The sequence below is a fragment of the Cheilinus undulatus genome, linkage group 11 (genome assembly GCF_018320785.1).
Source record: "Cheilinus undulatus linkage group 11, ASM1832078v1, whole genome shotgun sequence".
In the NCBI taxonomy this organism is placed as follows: Eukaryota; Metazoa; Chordata; class Actinopteri; order Labriformes; family Labridae; genus Cheilinus; species Cheilinus undulatus.
This window is the reverse complement of record NC_054875.1, coordinates 32,562,141-32,578,779: the sequence shown is the minus strand read 5'-3', so window position 1 is coordinate 32,578,779 and position 16,639 is coordinate 32,562,141. Positions and strand designations below refer to the sequence as shown.

Below are 16,639 nucleotides of genomic sequence, written 5' to 3'. Positions count from 1 at the left end.
GTGGAGAGACATAAACAGATCCTGCCATCAAGAGGTCCCTTGATGTCTTTGTATAAAAATGAGTGCAGACCAAAGGGGAGATATTGCTCAAACCAAAGTATTTAACCCTTGTTGAGTTGAAAACATACATGAGTTAAATAATAAAAAGGGCACCAGCTGAATGCAGTGTGGCATCAAACACCACCCACAAAAGGTGGTGAAGGTTACCTTATAGGGCACTTTATCACATATTGGCCAATGATAGTGTATCCCAGGGGGTAATTTATCATGTTTGGTCCACTCTTTTTGGTTGATAAATGGCCAAGAGGTCAACCTAGGGGGCACTTGGTCATTGTCCGCATTTTGACCACTGAGAGGGCGGTCTAGAAGGCACTTCCATATTTGGTTCTCTGGAAGGGCAGTTCATTGCATTTTGGCAACTAAGAGTTCATCCTACAGGGCACTTTATCACAGTTTTGCCACTTAGAGGTCACCCTAGAGGGTTCTTTTATCTCATTTGGGCTAGTTGAAGGGTACTTCATCACATTTGGGCCCCCAAGAGCTCAACCTAAAGGGAAAGTTATCACACTTTGTCAACTGGAAAGGCACTTTATCGCATTTCAGTGATATTGTCCTCACTTAGAGCGAACCCTAGTCAACACATGTCAACTTCAAGGGCGTTTTACTAAGAGGTCACCCTGTAGGACATTTTATCACATTTGGGCCACTGGAAATGCACCCTCACAACTTTGGTGGTCAACCTAAGGGGGGCACTTTATCACAATTCTTGCTCCTAAGAGGTCAACCCAGGGGGCACCTTATCACAATTTAAACTCCTTAGAGGTCAACCTAGGGGGCAATTTATCACAATTTTGGCTCCCAAGAGGACAACCTAGGGGGCACTTTATCACAATTTTGACCCCTATGAGGTCAACACAGGGGGCACTTTATCACATTGGTCCAATGAAAGTGCACCCCAGAGGGCACTTAAGCTCATTTGCTTTATTTAGAGGGAACCCTAGAGGGCACTTACTACATTTTGACCGCTGACAGGGCAGTCTAATAAGTACATTTGTTTCACCGGAAGGGCACTTCATTGCATTTTGGCTACTGAGAGGTCACCTTACAGGGCACTTAATCGTATTTTAGCCACTGACATGTCAATCTAAAGAGCATTCATCACATTTGCATCACTTAAAGAAGCCCTAGAAGGCACTTATTATATTTTGACCACTGAGAGGGACTAGTGCTGTAGATAACGGATGTATGTATGGATGATCAGGCACATCACATTATGTTGTTTGTATGAGTACTATTCAGGTAACTCCACAAATCAGATAATGCAGAGATTCTTAGTGTGCATGTAAACAAGTAAATTCTTTATTGATTTATGCTTCAGGTTGAATGTCTCAAAGCATTAGAAATTTACATTAAATGCATGAAAAGGAAAGTAAATCAAGCACAGCTATCTAAAAGATTATTTAAAAACCCACAATAAATTGGTTCAAAGGACAGCAAAATATAACAGGCAGGGCATAAAAGTAATAAGGTTTTCAACGAAAGTAGATATTAATATAGCTTGAAATGTAGAAGGCATTCAAATTTGATTGGAGAAGTCTTAAAAATATGACTCAAAAAATTTTTACATAAAATGCCCCCTTTAAAATCATACAGGGGCAGAAAATCTCCCTCAGATTTTGAAAGTATGAAGTGTTCATAGTCATACATTCCACATAGTTCCAAGTCAGTGTCATATGCATCCCATCACTTCCTGCTTATTCAGTCTTTCACTATGCAAATCAGGATGATGTGCTTGCAGCTCTTTCCCACATTTAAAAGCACACAATGTACACATTTTTCCCTAAACTAGTACTGGTTTCTATGTGTCTTGTAGAACAGTTTCAGTCTCATATTCATTCTCTACTGTTTTTTTTCAGTTTTCTTTTACTTTCCTTTTATGGCTAACTGCAGTCTTCTCTGCCATCTATCAGTCTCTCACATTCACGCCCTGAGGGACTGTGTCAGCTGTCTTTCTATCGCTCTCATTTACCAGCAGTCATATCCTTATCTAGTCTGCATCTTTTTATCTTAAACACCCTTTGTTTCCTCATGCTTTTGCTTTTTATTCCTTCTGTTTAAAGTTTGCTTTTTACAAAGCTTTAAAGGAAACTTATGAAAACAGGGGCTGGCATCGCAGTAAGTAGTGGTCTATGGGGGAAATAAACACCTTAACAGACGTTTAGAGCCTCAGTCTCTCTATGATTGATGTGTGCCACATCTCATTGTGGAGATTAGATTTCAAGGACTTGACACTTGTTTGTCATGGATCTTTATGGTAATTAGCGTTTTTTTTTCTGTCTTCACCCACACTTTCTCATTTACCTACTGCTGAGAGCTCACATCTCCCTGAAACATTCATTTAGTACCATTTATTTTCCTGTGCTTATGTGTCTCACCATATATTTACACACAAGTCTCTTAAAATGTATTGCACTCTGTTTCTTTTGTGTCCCTTAGGTGGCAATTCTAGTTCCATTCAGGAACCGACATGAACATTTACCCATTCTCCTGCGGCATCTGGTACCAGTGCTGCAGAAACAGAGACTCCAGTTTGCCTTTTATGTCATAGAGCAGGTATGAACTTGAATATTAAGAGTCAAAAAGCAAACCCTGTCAATTAAGAGAGTCGAGAGTTACTGTTATAAATGTGATTTTTGTTTCTTAGGGAGGTATGGAGCCGTTTAATAGAGCCATGTTGTTCAACGTGGGCTACAAAGAGGCCATGAAGGACCTGGACTGGGACTGTCTGATCTTCCATGACGTGGACCACCTCATGGAGAATGACAGGAACTACTATGGCTGCACAGACATGCCCCGACACTTCGCAGTCAAACTTGACAAATACTCCTACATGTGAGTCCTGGCTGTGTCCCCATGTTGGGAATACAGTAAATGTAATCCTAACTTAATAATGAATCTAATATGTATAATTGTCTGCCCCTGAAGGCTTCCATATAATGAGTTCTTTGGTGGAGTCAGTGGCCTGACGGTGAAGCAGTTCAAAAAGATTAATGGATTTCCTAATGCATTCTGGGGCTGGGGAGGAGAGGACGACGACCTCTGGAACAGGTGAGGGGAACACACAAACTACACGAGGCAGTTGGTATTGTTGTCATGCACTGTATTCAAGAGATAGGTTAGGCCAGCTTGGACCACAGCAGGCTTTTGTAATAGTTTTCATGTTTTTTTTCATCTATTTGCACTTGTCACAGCACTGTTGTCCCTCCTCCTGCCTACGCAGCTCTCAGGCAGCTGTACACACTCACTCTTCTCAATAAACGCACCATCAATTCTGACTGATTGGCGGTGTGTTTTTGTTGCTGTTTGTAATGATCCCTTTTGTGTGCTGTTGCTGTGAAACCTTCCCCTCTTGTACATGTGTATCTTGCAGCACACAAAGTAAACAGAATTGCAAAGCTAACAGGGCAATCACTTGTGTGCTTCCTTTGAAAATATAACAATAAAAGACATCTACTGCTTGCTCTGCTGAGTGTACACTATAGATTAATAAGCGTTAATTGTTTGTATAGGGTGCAGTTCGCAAACTACACAGTAAGCAGACCACACGGAGAGCAGGGACGCTACATGTCAATCCCACATCATCATCGCGGGGAAGTCCAGTTCCTCGGGAGGTTAGTATCCACGCATTCACAAACACAAATTATGGGGAAAAGTTAGAAGCTGATAATTGGAATGAGGCTTAGCCTCATGTGGTGTAAGCCAGTCACATGAAAAGCCAGAACAGTGACTTTAAGAGAATTTCAACTCTTTCAAAGACTTTGCATGTGATAGGCTTGCATACTTCAAGGCTGAATTCCAATCATTCCTTCTCCTGGTGACATAGAGCAGCCCTAAGAATAAATCTTTCTTTGATTCTTTGATAAGAGGTAGAAAAAAGTACATTTTCCTCCTTCAAACAGATTTATTTTTGTCAAGCTTCCATAAATTAGTCATGATTAATGTAGTGTGCTCAGGCTGACTACACTGCAGTGATCTACAGATGAGTCATTCCAACAGAAAGAAATGAGCAACCGCCACTTTTTGTCTGATGCTCACTATGTCAGACAACTTTCCTGTTTTGTGTCACCATGAAGGAAAATGAGACCAGTTCTACTGCTTACCTCTTTGTTCATTAATCCTCATGTAACTTGTCTAACCTGAATATTAAACTTGTTTCCTGCCTACAGTGCAGATCTGTTGTTTAGTATCTAACTGCAGACACAGAGCCAAAACCCCAGGTTTGACAGAGCCCCTAACCAGACAAAGTCCCAATCGTGACAGAAACGGCGTTTATGATAATTGTTTCTTGGGAAAAAAATCACCATGGTGTGCCGGTTTAGCTCAGTTGGTAGAACAGGCATCCATAAAAAGACACTGTTTGGTGCATGTCTTCCATTATTTCTTCCTGTAGATCTTGTTTGTCTTCAGCTGGCCAGTCATAATAACGGAAAAAGCCCAAGAAGTCATCTTAAAAAAAATCATGATGTACATTTCCTACCTTACAAAGTGGCAATAAATTAAGCCGGTTACTTTTTTCAGCTAAAAGTGATACTATTTCACTTTCTTCTTTTTTTCAGTGAGCATCATACAGTAAATAAGCCCCCTTTGAAAAAATAACAGTAAATAATTGAATAATAATAATAATTGTCCAAGTTAACTTTAGGCAAGCAAACCAGTTGTCTAAAATGCACCAAAACATCAGTGCAGGAAATCTGTAGTGATAATTGGCCTAAAGTCTTCCTAATTGTGTTAATAATACATCATAACAAAAAAGAACAAATAGGCTAGGTTGGTGCAGCGCAGTGATCATGTGTAGTTTACCTTGAAAGTAAAACAAATCTTGCTCATATTCTCAGCATTGCTGTTTTGTTATTGTTTCTAAAACCTTAAAATCACCCAACAGTAGGAAGAAAGGTGCCCAAATTTCTTCAAAACATTCACTTTTCCTTTTCAAGATACTGACTATCTTTAAAGGAATTTTAACATCACCAGAATATTGTGTTGTAAGACATGTTTACTTTGAGTTTAACATCAAGAAGTAGTGATACAAAAAGTAAATAAACCAGCCCTGTATTTTGATCATTTGTCATTTTAGCCTTTCAATCTTTCAAAACCTATATAGACTGTTTCTTTCATGTCTGTCTTTATTTTAGTGTTTCTGTTGTAAATAACTGATAAAGCAGCTTGTAATTTTGTAATCAACGGCTGACAGCCGTCGTTTGCAGGCCACTTGACTATTCAGCAACATCATTTGAATAAGATCGCCATCATAACACTTCTGCCAAGGGCTTTGTCAAGCAGGGGCTTGAGCTCTGGATCTCCAGCTTGACACTTAAACTAAACCTAACACAAGAAGTGAGGAAATTTGTGCTTGGTAGATTAGATTTTTCTTTGTTGCAACAATGCTTCTTGGCAATAAATCTTATACCATTGGAAAGTCTGTTTATTTCCCTTTTAATGGTGCCACATTTGTAAGGAACATGTATTTGTGGGATGAGCAGTAGAGCTGAGTATGTGGGCTGCGCCTATGAAAAAATTGCCAAATTTTCTCTGCCAATGCCAAACAGCTTATTCTGCCATTGACTATTGTTTGGTGGATTGGATGAATAAAGTCTGGAGAAACAAGACATACTAGCAATTTAGGAATTAATTTATTTAACAAACAGGAGCCTCAGTAGCGTGTGGAAGAACCATACACTGCCACAACAGCCTGGCACCTCCTCCTCATGCTGGTCACCAGCCTGGTCACACACTGCTGTGGGATGGCATCCCATTCTTCAACCAGCATTGTGGTTGTGTTGGTCACTCTGGCACAAACAGCTGACCCCACAAGTGTTCAATGGTGTTGAGGTCAGGACTGCTGGCAGACTCTTCACTCCCAGATTCTAGAGGTAGTCTCTGATTAACCCAACTCTGTTTGGGCCAGCATTCTCATCGGCCTCAGACTGTAGAGATATGGGATTTTCACTGGTTTCAGAATCTCATCTCATTATCCCTCTTTGTTGAGATTGCCTCTATGATGACAATCAGACCCCTGATGTAAGCAACAGCAAAATATGTGTTTTTGTCATTGGCAGGGAAGATTTGGTAAATTTTTATTGGCGCAACCAACAAACTCAGCTCCTCTGCTTATCTCACAAATACACGTTCTTTATACATGTGGCTCCATTTAAAAGCGAATTAAACAGGCTTTCCAGTGGTATAATATTTATTGCCAAGAAACACTGTTACAACAAAGAGGTAATCTACCAAACACAAATTTCCTTACTTTTAATACTAAGTTTATTATTTTTTAAAGCCTTCCCATGTCTGCTGACTAACTTTCTTTGTTTTGTTTTGTTTTTTGTTGTTGTTTTTTTTTTTTGTTGTTGTTTTTTTTGCAGGTATAGTCTACTACGCCACTCAAAGGAGAGACAAAAAGTGGATGGTCTTAATAACTTAAACTACTCCCCCCTAGTGTCCAGGAGGCCTCTTTACACCAACGTCACGGTCAGCTTGAGCAGAAAGCTTGCACCTGTAGCTGACTACTGATGTAGGCACAGCTGGACTTAAAAAAAACACCTGGGAATCAAAGTCCTCTGGGACATCAGCCATATCTCACCAGTTGCAGCACTGCTTTGGACTTTTAAGTTGATTGATTCTTTGCTTTGCTTCTTTTGTTTGTATGCAAAAAAAGGAGACTCAAAAAAGAAGGACGTCAGATAAAACATAAAAAGAAATTAAGGATAAATGCTGCACTTGCTTGTGCCACAGTCCATCACTTCTCTCATCATGGCTTCTCTAGTCTGCAGTCTCAACATGCCTTTTGCACCATTTTGGCCTTCAGCATCCATTCATTCATTTACGTATTCAGTCAACGATTAGGACAACCCTACATTTGTGTGCTTGTTCATTGAAATAAGCCATGATACACACACATTAGCACACACATTAGCTGGACTTACATGTACTGACACAGTCTCCGAGGTTTTGACTTATTTTTTCTTTGCTCTTGCACTTCTTTTAGCAAATGCAGTAAACCTGTGAAAACATTTTGCATGCACACACGACAACATAACAACTTTAACTGAGTGGACTCTTGCAGCTGGTTCTGCAGAAGGTATGCCAAATCTAAGGAAAGAGTGAGAGAAAAAGCCCTAAAAAGAGAGTGTGTGTTTTCAGCTCTGTATACTGTATGTGAAATCCTACACTTAGAGAGTATTAATACCTTAATCATCTCTCACCGACTGTGTTTTGTCCTGTGAACATACCATTTAAAGACTGTGATGTTTGTGTTTGCGTAGTCGCATTTGACGTTCTGGCTGCCTGCAAGTGGCTGTATGTTGGAGAGCAACGCTCATCCTGTTAGCAATAAGCTCTAATATCTGACAGCAGAACTTAGTCATGACTTCCTCACTCCACAGATGCAATAGCACGGGTGCTAGCATACCCTCATTGGACTACAGAGACGGAGCGACTGCGTATGCAAACTTCACACTGAACACACCTTTGCCTAAGCAAACATGCTGCCCATTTCAGAGCATGTGTGTGTGTCTGCGTGTGCATCTGTGTGTATACAATTGAGGAAGAGCTATGCAAATGGCCTGTATGTATCCTATTGGCAGTGTAAAGCTCTTCAGGGTGACCTCCTGGAGACTCTGAAACTGTGACAGATTGACTTGAGACCTCACTCTGTGTGCGGTGTGCAAGTCCAGGCCAGGGAGGCAAAATCATTTTATTTTTTAGATCCCACAATACTTACACACCCTCATTTCTATGGAAAATGAAGCGGAGGGAGAATACTTGATTGCCGTCACTGTCACTGGTGTTTACAGAAGCTTTTGCTTTGTTACTTTTTAGATTGTGTAGTGTTTGCAATATAGCTAACCAACCCTCGTCCACTGAGGGCGCTGGCAAAACTGTATGTCTACAAGAACCAATCTATGGCTGCCTTTATTTTTTTAATAACTCTTCTAAATCCAGGTGTGGGTAGGGAAAGCAGACGAGAAAGCAACACGTGATAAATCACTGATTAGCGCTGTTAGCATGTGGCTAGAAAGTGTCCTCATGTAAACCTTGGGGTGTTTTGATCTCAGAAAGTTGGGTGGCATGCAGCACTGTGTATTTACATAGAAGTTGCTAGAGATATCCCTTTTCCCGATTTGTGTGCTTGAAGCTGTCAACTTTGAGTAAAATATCCCAATACTGTAAATGTAGAGAAAAAAAAGACAAACATACAGACACTTTCTCCTCACTGTCTGTCCTCTGGCTCTGGTCATGCAGCTACTTCATTTCACACTGATCGCCTTGTATGCATTTCTTAACATGTATGTTTAAGGGGGAATAACATAAGTGATTGACAAAATGTTGTGTTCCCACAATGAAATAAGAAGTATAGAGGCTGGACCTCATTTATTTATTTGATCTTTAATGGATTATTTTCTGTAAGTTTTTATTTTTCTTGCGGTTGATGTGACGATCGAGCAGGTAACATATGACAGACTGTGTTAAATGCACTGAAACCTGTAGTTATGTGTACTTATGTGGGATTGTGGGGTTCAGGTCTGTGTAAACAAGGTGCTGCTCCATTCCAGACACAGGTTTTGATGGAATGGAACAGGACCCGTCACCTGGTGTGTGTTAACCTGCTGAACAGACACGATGGAGGAAGCCATTTTGTGTGACGACCACAGGAAGAGCAAGACGCCTAATCAGAAAACGCAAGCAGCCCCTGTCTTTCACTGAGCACCTCCTTTTATACTAATTGATAATCAATGGTGCTGATCTGTCAGAGCTTCCTGTAAGGAATCCTCTGTCTCTCTACGTGCTCACTGGAACCAACGATTTCACCATAAATGCTAGTGTCAACAGGCAAAATATTCTTCAACTTTATACGGCTCTTTCACATTATTCCAACCTGCATGTCAGCGATTGCTTTTGCTTCCATGTAAGGTTACCCTGGCTCCTTTTCATCCTGCCAGGTGAAGGTGAAGCTCATTTGTGTATTTATTTTCCTGCATTATCACAGACAGGAGCACGTGTTTACCTCTTAGCCAGGCACTCAGGAGGTGCTCAGTGGAAGCCACGGACAGTAGCGGTATATGTGTTAAGTTTTCTTTTCCATGTGTGTTTGAGTGAAATGGCTCACCTTTCAGAGGTCTGACTGTCCTCCATGTAGATTATATTATTTTGTTTTACAGCACTGAGATGTAGTGCAACCTGGTTGTGAACAACTCACAGGTCCATTTCTAGGACTTCACACATACATGATGTTCTGTATATTATCATTTCTGTTTGCATTGCTTTAAATTAAAAGCTAAATGGACATATAGTAAAGGCCAATTCAGGATTTAAGCAAAGAGGCCCTCTTTAAGTCTGTTTTTTGGGTCTCTACTCCTCAGTGTAGATTGAGCTGACAACATAACAAACAAGATGATTTTTGTCCAAAATGGGCTCTCTTCTGCTTTTTATCCTCAGTACAGGAAATAGATTGTTTTCTGTTAAGAGCATGCTGACAGTCGTGTTCCTGTTACTGTAAATGGTCTCGATTCAGGCAAGACCAGGCCTGCTGCTCACCTGAGAGGATTTATCATCCCGTAATCTCACCTTCTCTGATCCATTTTATGCCAGTTTGAATGAAGGGACCAAGCTTTGGCCATCTGACAAAACTGGCAGCCTTAAAGCCTCTTAATTTATTGCAGTGTTTTGTTTTGTTTTTTCACTCAAGTTTTTATTTTTTTTTATAAGCGAAAATATTTAAATTGAAAAAAGTGCATATCAAGAAAAAGGTCATTGTAAATATTGTTGTGTGTAGTGTTTTAGAAGTTCTATAAGGTCTTAAATCACTACAGATGCTAGCATAAAGAACAAGGCTTTTGGAGGGATTTGGCTGGAGGTTTTACCGGGTGCCATTTAAGTGCTAGTAAAGCTTACACTGCGACATCAATGGCTTTACATCACTGCTTCCCTGCACAGCCTTTTTTTAACTAAAGATATCCTTATCCCATGAATTTTTAAAATCCCTCTCTCGATCTCCGAGGTGCTCTCTCTTTCCGGAGGCCTCCCCTGCACGTTCTATGTTGTCGCCATTGAAGAGACATATTACGCCAGACATGGGCATCAGTCTTCACATGTTCGTTCACTGTCCTCGTTTCTGCCTGTGATGTCTCTTTGATAGTGACAGCAGCGTGGGGTAAGGCGCCGGTCAGAGGAAAGCACTGCAGGATGCCGAGTGTCAGCCAAAAACACCATATGCTTACAATGCAACAAAACACAGGCACCCAAAACCAGCCACACAATCCACTCTAAAATCTACACTGATTCATTTTTGTATGAAAGCTTACTATTAATAAAAAAGAAAACAGATTGCTAAATTTAGATTATATCTTCTCTGATTGTAAGGAGAGAAACTCTCCTTGAATTGAAGCCATTTGAAGCCACTTGTCAAAACTTGATGTCAGCCTTATGTGAATCCGTTTGTGTATCGGCATATTATCTTTTGATTATTGAAATTTGTATGATGGAGATTTTTCTTTTATACCATCATTGTTATTGTCAAAGTACACCAATAAATTAAACTTGTAAAGATAAAGAAGCCCTTGTCTCTGTTTTCATCTGTCAAACCTCAGGTATAACATATATTATTTGGACAAAAGTATTCGACCACCAAACCATTACACCAACTGGGACTGTATTGATGTTTTCAAATTCATGTTATATGGAGTTGTCCCCCTTTTGCAGTTATAAAAGCTTCCACTATTGGAAGACTTTTCCCAAGATTGTAAGTGTTTTTTAATGTTTTAGAGGGAATTTGTGCCCATTCATTCTGTAGAGTAATTATGAGGTCAGGCACTGATGTTGGACGAGAAGGCCTTGCTCGCAATCTCCCTTCCAGTTTATCCCAAAGGTGTTTGATAGGGTTCTGTACCACATGTACATGATTGATGTATCTCATCAAACCATGTCTTTATAGTCTTTGCTTTATGCACTGGGGCACAGTCATGTTAGAGTAGAAAAGGTTCTTCCCCAAAGTGCTGCCACAAAGTTGGAAGCATGGCATTATCCAAAACACCTTGGTATGCTGAAGCATCAAGATTGACCTTCACTGGAGATAAGGGTCCTATCCCAAACCGCGACAAAAGCCCCACACTATTATCCCTCCTCCACCAAACTGCACAGTTGGTATGATGCAGTCAGGGAGGTAACATTCTCATACCCAGACTCACCCATCTGCTGCCAAACAGAGAAGAAAGACACTCCACTCATCACTCCACAGAACGGTATCGGTGGGCTTTACACAGTTGGTTCTCAAGTGGTGGGTCAGGATCCTAAAGAGTTTTGTAAAGCCATTTTTCAGTGGGTTGGATGTATGCCTGGGAAAAAGTATGGAGTAGATTAGATGGATACTTCACTGATCCTGAATGAAATTAAATGCAAAAAGTACAGAAATTAAGGGGAAAAAATGGCAAAAAGTCTACAGTGTGCTTTTATTTTTAATGAACTGACCACATCTCTTAATAAATCCAGCTTAAAGCTTGAGTATGTATCATTCTATGAGAACTGTGTAGAATCAACTGTACAGCTGTACTGGACAGCTGTAGGGCTAGCCAAGAGGGCAGCTATCTGGTCAAGTTCTCAGATGACACGGCTCTGCTGTCTCTTCTTCAGGGTTCTGAGTCAGGCCATGGGGATGCTTTATCAATGTTTGTTAAATGGTGTGAGGACAGCTTCCTTGACCTTAATGTCCAAAAAAACTAAAGAACTGGTAATCGATTTCAGAAAGACTGGCCAGGGGCCTTCACCTGAGGCCAGCATCATTCATGGTGAAGATGTACAAATTGTTGACTCTTACAAGTATCTTGTAACTGTGTTTGACTCTGAACTAAAGTTTGTTCCGAACACAGGCTCAATAGTCAAACGTGGTCAGCAAACGATCCACTTGTTGCGGAAGCTGAACTCTTTTATTGTTTCTGAGGGCATCTTATCTTGTTTTCATCATTCTTTTATTGAAAGTCTTTTAACTTTTTCTTTTGTGTGTTGGTTTAATGGACTGTCTGTAAAGGACAGGAACAGTCTAAACCAGATAATCAAAGTCTGCTCCAAGATTATTGGTGTCCAGCTGGAGGACCTAAGCTCCCTCTGGAAGAAACGTGTGGTCCAGAAAGCCAGAGGAATAATAAATCAGCCTGACCAGATTCTCTCCTCTGACTTTTCTCTTATGCCCTCTGGACGGCGCTATCATGCACCCCCAAGGAAAACCAAGAGATACTCAAACTCATTTATCCCTTCAGCTATCAGGCTGCTTCATACTGAGAGGTGAACAGAATCTGATTGGTGTGTTTTGCTTATTAATGCATCCTTGACATTGTATTAATTGTACTTATTGTATTTATTGCTGATCCTGTGGATCTGTTGGCACTGAATGTGGTTGCTTATTTGCTGCAGTGAATATTTTGGATTTGTTTGTTTTTGTTCCCTGATTGTTTAGATCATTTCAATAAGGCAGGGTAAACTGTAAACTGAAATGCCCTTCAGGGATTAATAAAGTCGTCTGAATCTAAATCTGAATCTGAATCAACTCTACACCCCCTCTCTTCCTGTTCTTCTCCCTGATTGAGCTCCATAGCTCCACCCCCCTTCTCACATACCTCCTTGCGAATATGCATTTCCATTGAATCGAATACTGTCTACAGGAAAGCTCTCGTGCAGTGATTTTGCTCCACTTTTAAACTGAAATCAATGGCTGAATCACAGGTAAGAAAACAGTTTGTCTTAGCATGAACAATTTCTGCATAGGTCCGAACACCGCCAGTAACTACGCCATTGTATCAACTTCTCACTGAGCTGAGAGGCGAAAGCACACCTACCACAGTGGCCAATAGGAATGCTCCCTCTGACCTGACCCTCGACTGGCTGCGAGTACTAGCCTCCTAATTGGTTGGAGCCTCGTCCCTTGGTGGTTTTCCTCAAGTGAGAGTGCAGCGTGAAGAGGTGTTGCAGAGGTGGGTTATTCTGTTAGATGGCTTCAATAACAAGACCCTGATGGGTTGTGCTGTTTCTGTGGGCATACAACACTAAAATTAAATTGCTTACTACAGCTTTAAGCTGTCTTCATTAACTGAACTTGGCTATGATTGAAAAATACAAGAAATTAGGGCCATGATTTTATTATTAATGAGGTGGTCATGGGTCCTGACACTAAACGCGTGAAGAACCGCTGCTATACACCACTCCATCGGACTCTTTGGCATTGGACTTGGTGATGTGTGGCTTGCATGCAGCTGCTCGGCAATGGAAACCCATTCCATGAAGCTTCCACTGCACAGTTTCTGTGCTTACAGTAATGCCAGTGGAAGGTCATAAGCTCTGGAATCAGCAGGGCGTTGGCGACTATTACGCCTCATGCACTTTAGCAGTGGTTCACACCACCTTGTTATTTTATGTGGTTTTCACTTTTGTGGCTGAGCTTTTGTTGTTTCTAAATGCTTCCACTTTCTAATAACATCACTTACAGTTGACTGTGAAATGAAGTTTTGCATACTGTCTTAATGCTTGATGGCATCCATCACAGTACCACACTTGCAGTCACTGAGCTCTTCAGAACAGCCCATTTTGTATCACAAATGTTTGCAAAAGGAGACTGAATGGCAATGGGTCTGATTGGAACACCTGAATTCAATTATTAACAGTTGTGGCCAAATGATTTTGTCCATATATTTCATTCATTACACTTTTTTGAGCCACATTCACCCACTAAGTCCAGACACTAATCTTTTTTGTTTTATCATTAAAAAACACAATATAAAACTATCGCACATAACTTATGACGTATGATAAGCCACTTTCAACAAGGTGTGTGTGGAGCTGCTGTGCTCTGCCCCAACTGTACAGGAATGCTGAAATGCTCTGTGAATAGATGCAATATCACACCATCTTAGCTTCAGTATGAATACCGCAAGGCATGAAGACACTTCGTAAAGGCGTTGCTGTTGAAATGCACTGTGATAACACCTTTATGTTAACTTGTCAGCAGGCCATAGTTCTCTCACAAGAGGCGCAAACAGCTTTACAGCAATCATTCACACACCAGCCTTTAGCTCAAAAGATGCCACTTTGCATGTCTCCATACTGTCTGTGGGCGTATTTATAATGTTCTCTAATTGGTCAGAATAACCTCTACTGGTAGACAACTTTGAGACATCAACCTGAAATAAATACAAATGAAATAAATTATTTTGAGTCATGATTAATCTACAATCTAATTAATGATGAAACAGTCTAGATCAACATGTTTCTGAAGCTCCTTCAGGTCTGCCTGTGGTTTTCAACACATATTTCTATGGCCACAGTGGCTGGTTCAATCCAGTAAGCTAAATGCTTTCTGAGTTAGGCCGGATCAATGTCGGTTCATGTTATGAAATGAAGCTAGCTTCATAAGCTGTAGCTTAAGCAAACAGAGCTACACTAGCTAAGTAGTTAACACTACTACATAATCCAATGTGATATTTAGCTTTAGCTATGTGAGCCACGTAGCTAACAGAGCTACATTTGCTACATTGGAATGTTTTCTTGGCGCAAGCTTTTTTCCTGAAAGCAGACTGTTTACTCAGTTTTATTAAATGTTTTGTTATTAGGTTTTGCAACCTAATAACGTTAAACTTTTGGTATCCTAATCTAGGGTGACCAGATGTCCCCAATCCCCATTAATGGGACCTGTTCTCAGGTTGTGCTGGCCAAAGAAATAGAAGTAGCACTGGAAGTAGAGACACAAACTGTGATGTGCTTAAGCCTTGTCAGCTTTGGCTAAAGTTAACATAGCTACACTAGCTATGTAATTAACCCCACTACTTAAGCCAAAGCAGCTAAGTTAGCTTTGGTTGTCAGCTTTAGCAAATGTAGTTATTAAAGTAAATGTATCTATGTAGCTAACATAGCCACATAGCTAACATTAGTTTTATAGCTTTGCAAGTATAGATATCCATGAGCTTTAGCTAAATTAGCAATATGGCTCCTTTGTCTATGTAGCTTACACAATTAAAAGAGCTATATTTGTTAGCAAAAGCTAACATAGCTATGCTGACTAAGAAGTTATCGTTACTACATAATCCAATACAGCTAGGTAAGCTTTAGCAATGTGAGCTTTAGCTTTAGCTACTTAAACAGCATTAGCTACATTAGCAATATAGCTCCATAATTTTATACAGCTAACAGAGCTACATTTGGTACTTTTAAATGTTTTCAAAGTGGAGGAGCTTTTATTCCTGTTAACAGACTGTTTACTTGGCTTTATCAAATGATTTTTAATCAGGTTTTGCAGGTTAGGTTTTTGAGGTTTAACTTTTGGTGTCCTAACCCTGACCTCAACTTACCTTAACTTAGTGAAAGTTTAATCCGATGTTTATTTGAAAGTTTAAACGAGTATTTCCTTTCTGACCGATGTGGGATCTCACAGGTTCGGTCAGAGAGAGGGGGCATCTGAGAGCTTCAGTATGGCGTCAGACCCCTCTCCCATAGCCTTGCTTTGACAGGTACAAAAAAACTCTGATCAGTTTCTTTTAGAAATTTCATCTAATTCTAAAGACAAAAGTTTTCTTGCCACGCTTGCAGATTTTCGTACTTGTCAGGTGAACGTGTTTTTGCACACATGGAATGAGATATTTTAGACAATAAAAACACTTGCTTCGAACAGAGTTTGTGCAGTGTCACTTCTATGCTCTGGCCTTGGCTGAAAATTTCCTCTCTGTGTAGAAGTCACAAGAGGCTCTATTTTAGATGTTCAGAATAATGATGCGGTTGTTCTGCGTACTATAGCTGCTTCACAGAGTGTAAACAGGCGCACACAGGCATGCCTCCTATAAAAAGACATTTGGTTCGCACTTCATTACTCAGACAATACGCAGAGCATGAATTTGGCAACGTTCTGATCATGAGCTGCCAGTGAGGGGGCTCTTCTGGGAGAATTGTACTTTTGTTTGAAACAATGGCCGTCACTTTTTGTAGCCTGCCTGGCCCAGAGGAGGAAATGATAGTAACACTGAGATGTTCATTGATTGTGTCCAAGAGTATTTCTTTCATTTGCTTAGTTTGATTGTTTTAGGTTCCTCTATTTGCAGATGGTTCATTAAGTTTCTTTGCAGTTCAAATACTATATTTCTTTGATCACAGATGGTCCAAAGGATATCAAAAGGATCAGCCATTTCTCATGCACTTGCCTAAAACAGTGAATTCTTGTCTGTGTTTTCAGCTCTTGTGATCCACATCTAAATAGCAAATCCCCTGTTTGGTGCAGTTCTTTTAATAGTCCCACTTGTCACTGTGTGCACTGTGTGTGTTCTTCATCCAGATCCAGAGACAAAGATGCCTCTTGTTCCATGCTGTCACCCATAGATGAAAAACAGCGATCAGAATGAGATGCTTTGACGAGGGGTCACTTAAGATTCAGTGAATCGGAGCAGCTCCAGCCCTGTGGCATTTAGCACATTAACTGCACATCTCCTCTAGTTAACAGAAGTGACAGCTGATAATTGAATTATGCCGCCTGGAAAGGAAATGCTAAGTGGCAGGAAATATACATGGTAATTTGAATGCATTCCCTTGAATTTTGAGAGTGGTCTGGCTGCAG

General features: G+C 40.4%; 1 protein-coding gene across 1 annotated transcript in view; it reads left to right on the top strand.

The window, feature by feature from the left end:
* Positions 1–10,378, top strand: part of b4galt5 (UDP-Gal:betaGlcNAc beta 1,4- galactosyltransferase, polypeptide 5) — a 53,170-nt gene extending 42,792 nt beyond the window's left edge. The window contains exons 5-9 of the mRNA XM_041799280.1: positions 2,497–2,613; positions 2,705–2,892; positions 2,986–3,108; positions 3,570–3,671; positions 6,423–10,378. Of these exons, the coding sequence (XP_041655214.1) occupies positions 2,497–2,613; positions 2,705–2,892; positions 2,986–3,108; positions 3,570–3,671; positions 6,423–6,570 (678 nt within the window). The 3' untranslated portion in view covers positions 6,571–10,378. The remainder of the gene's footprint in view (positions 1–2,496; positions 2,614–2,704; positions 2,893–2,985; positions 3,109–3,569; positions 3,672–6,422) is intronic.
* Positions 10,379–16,639: the final 6,261 nt, after the last annotated feature.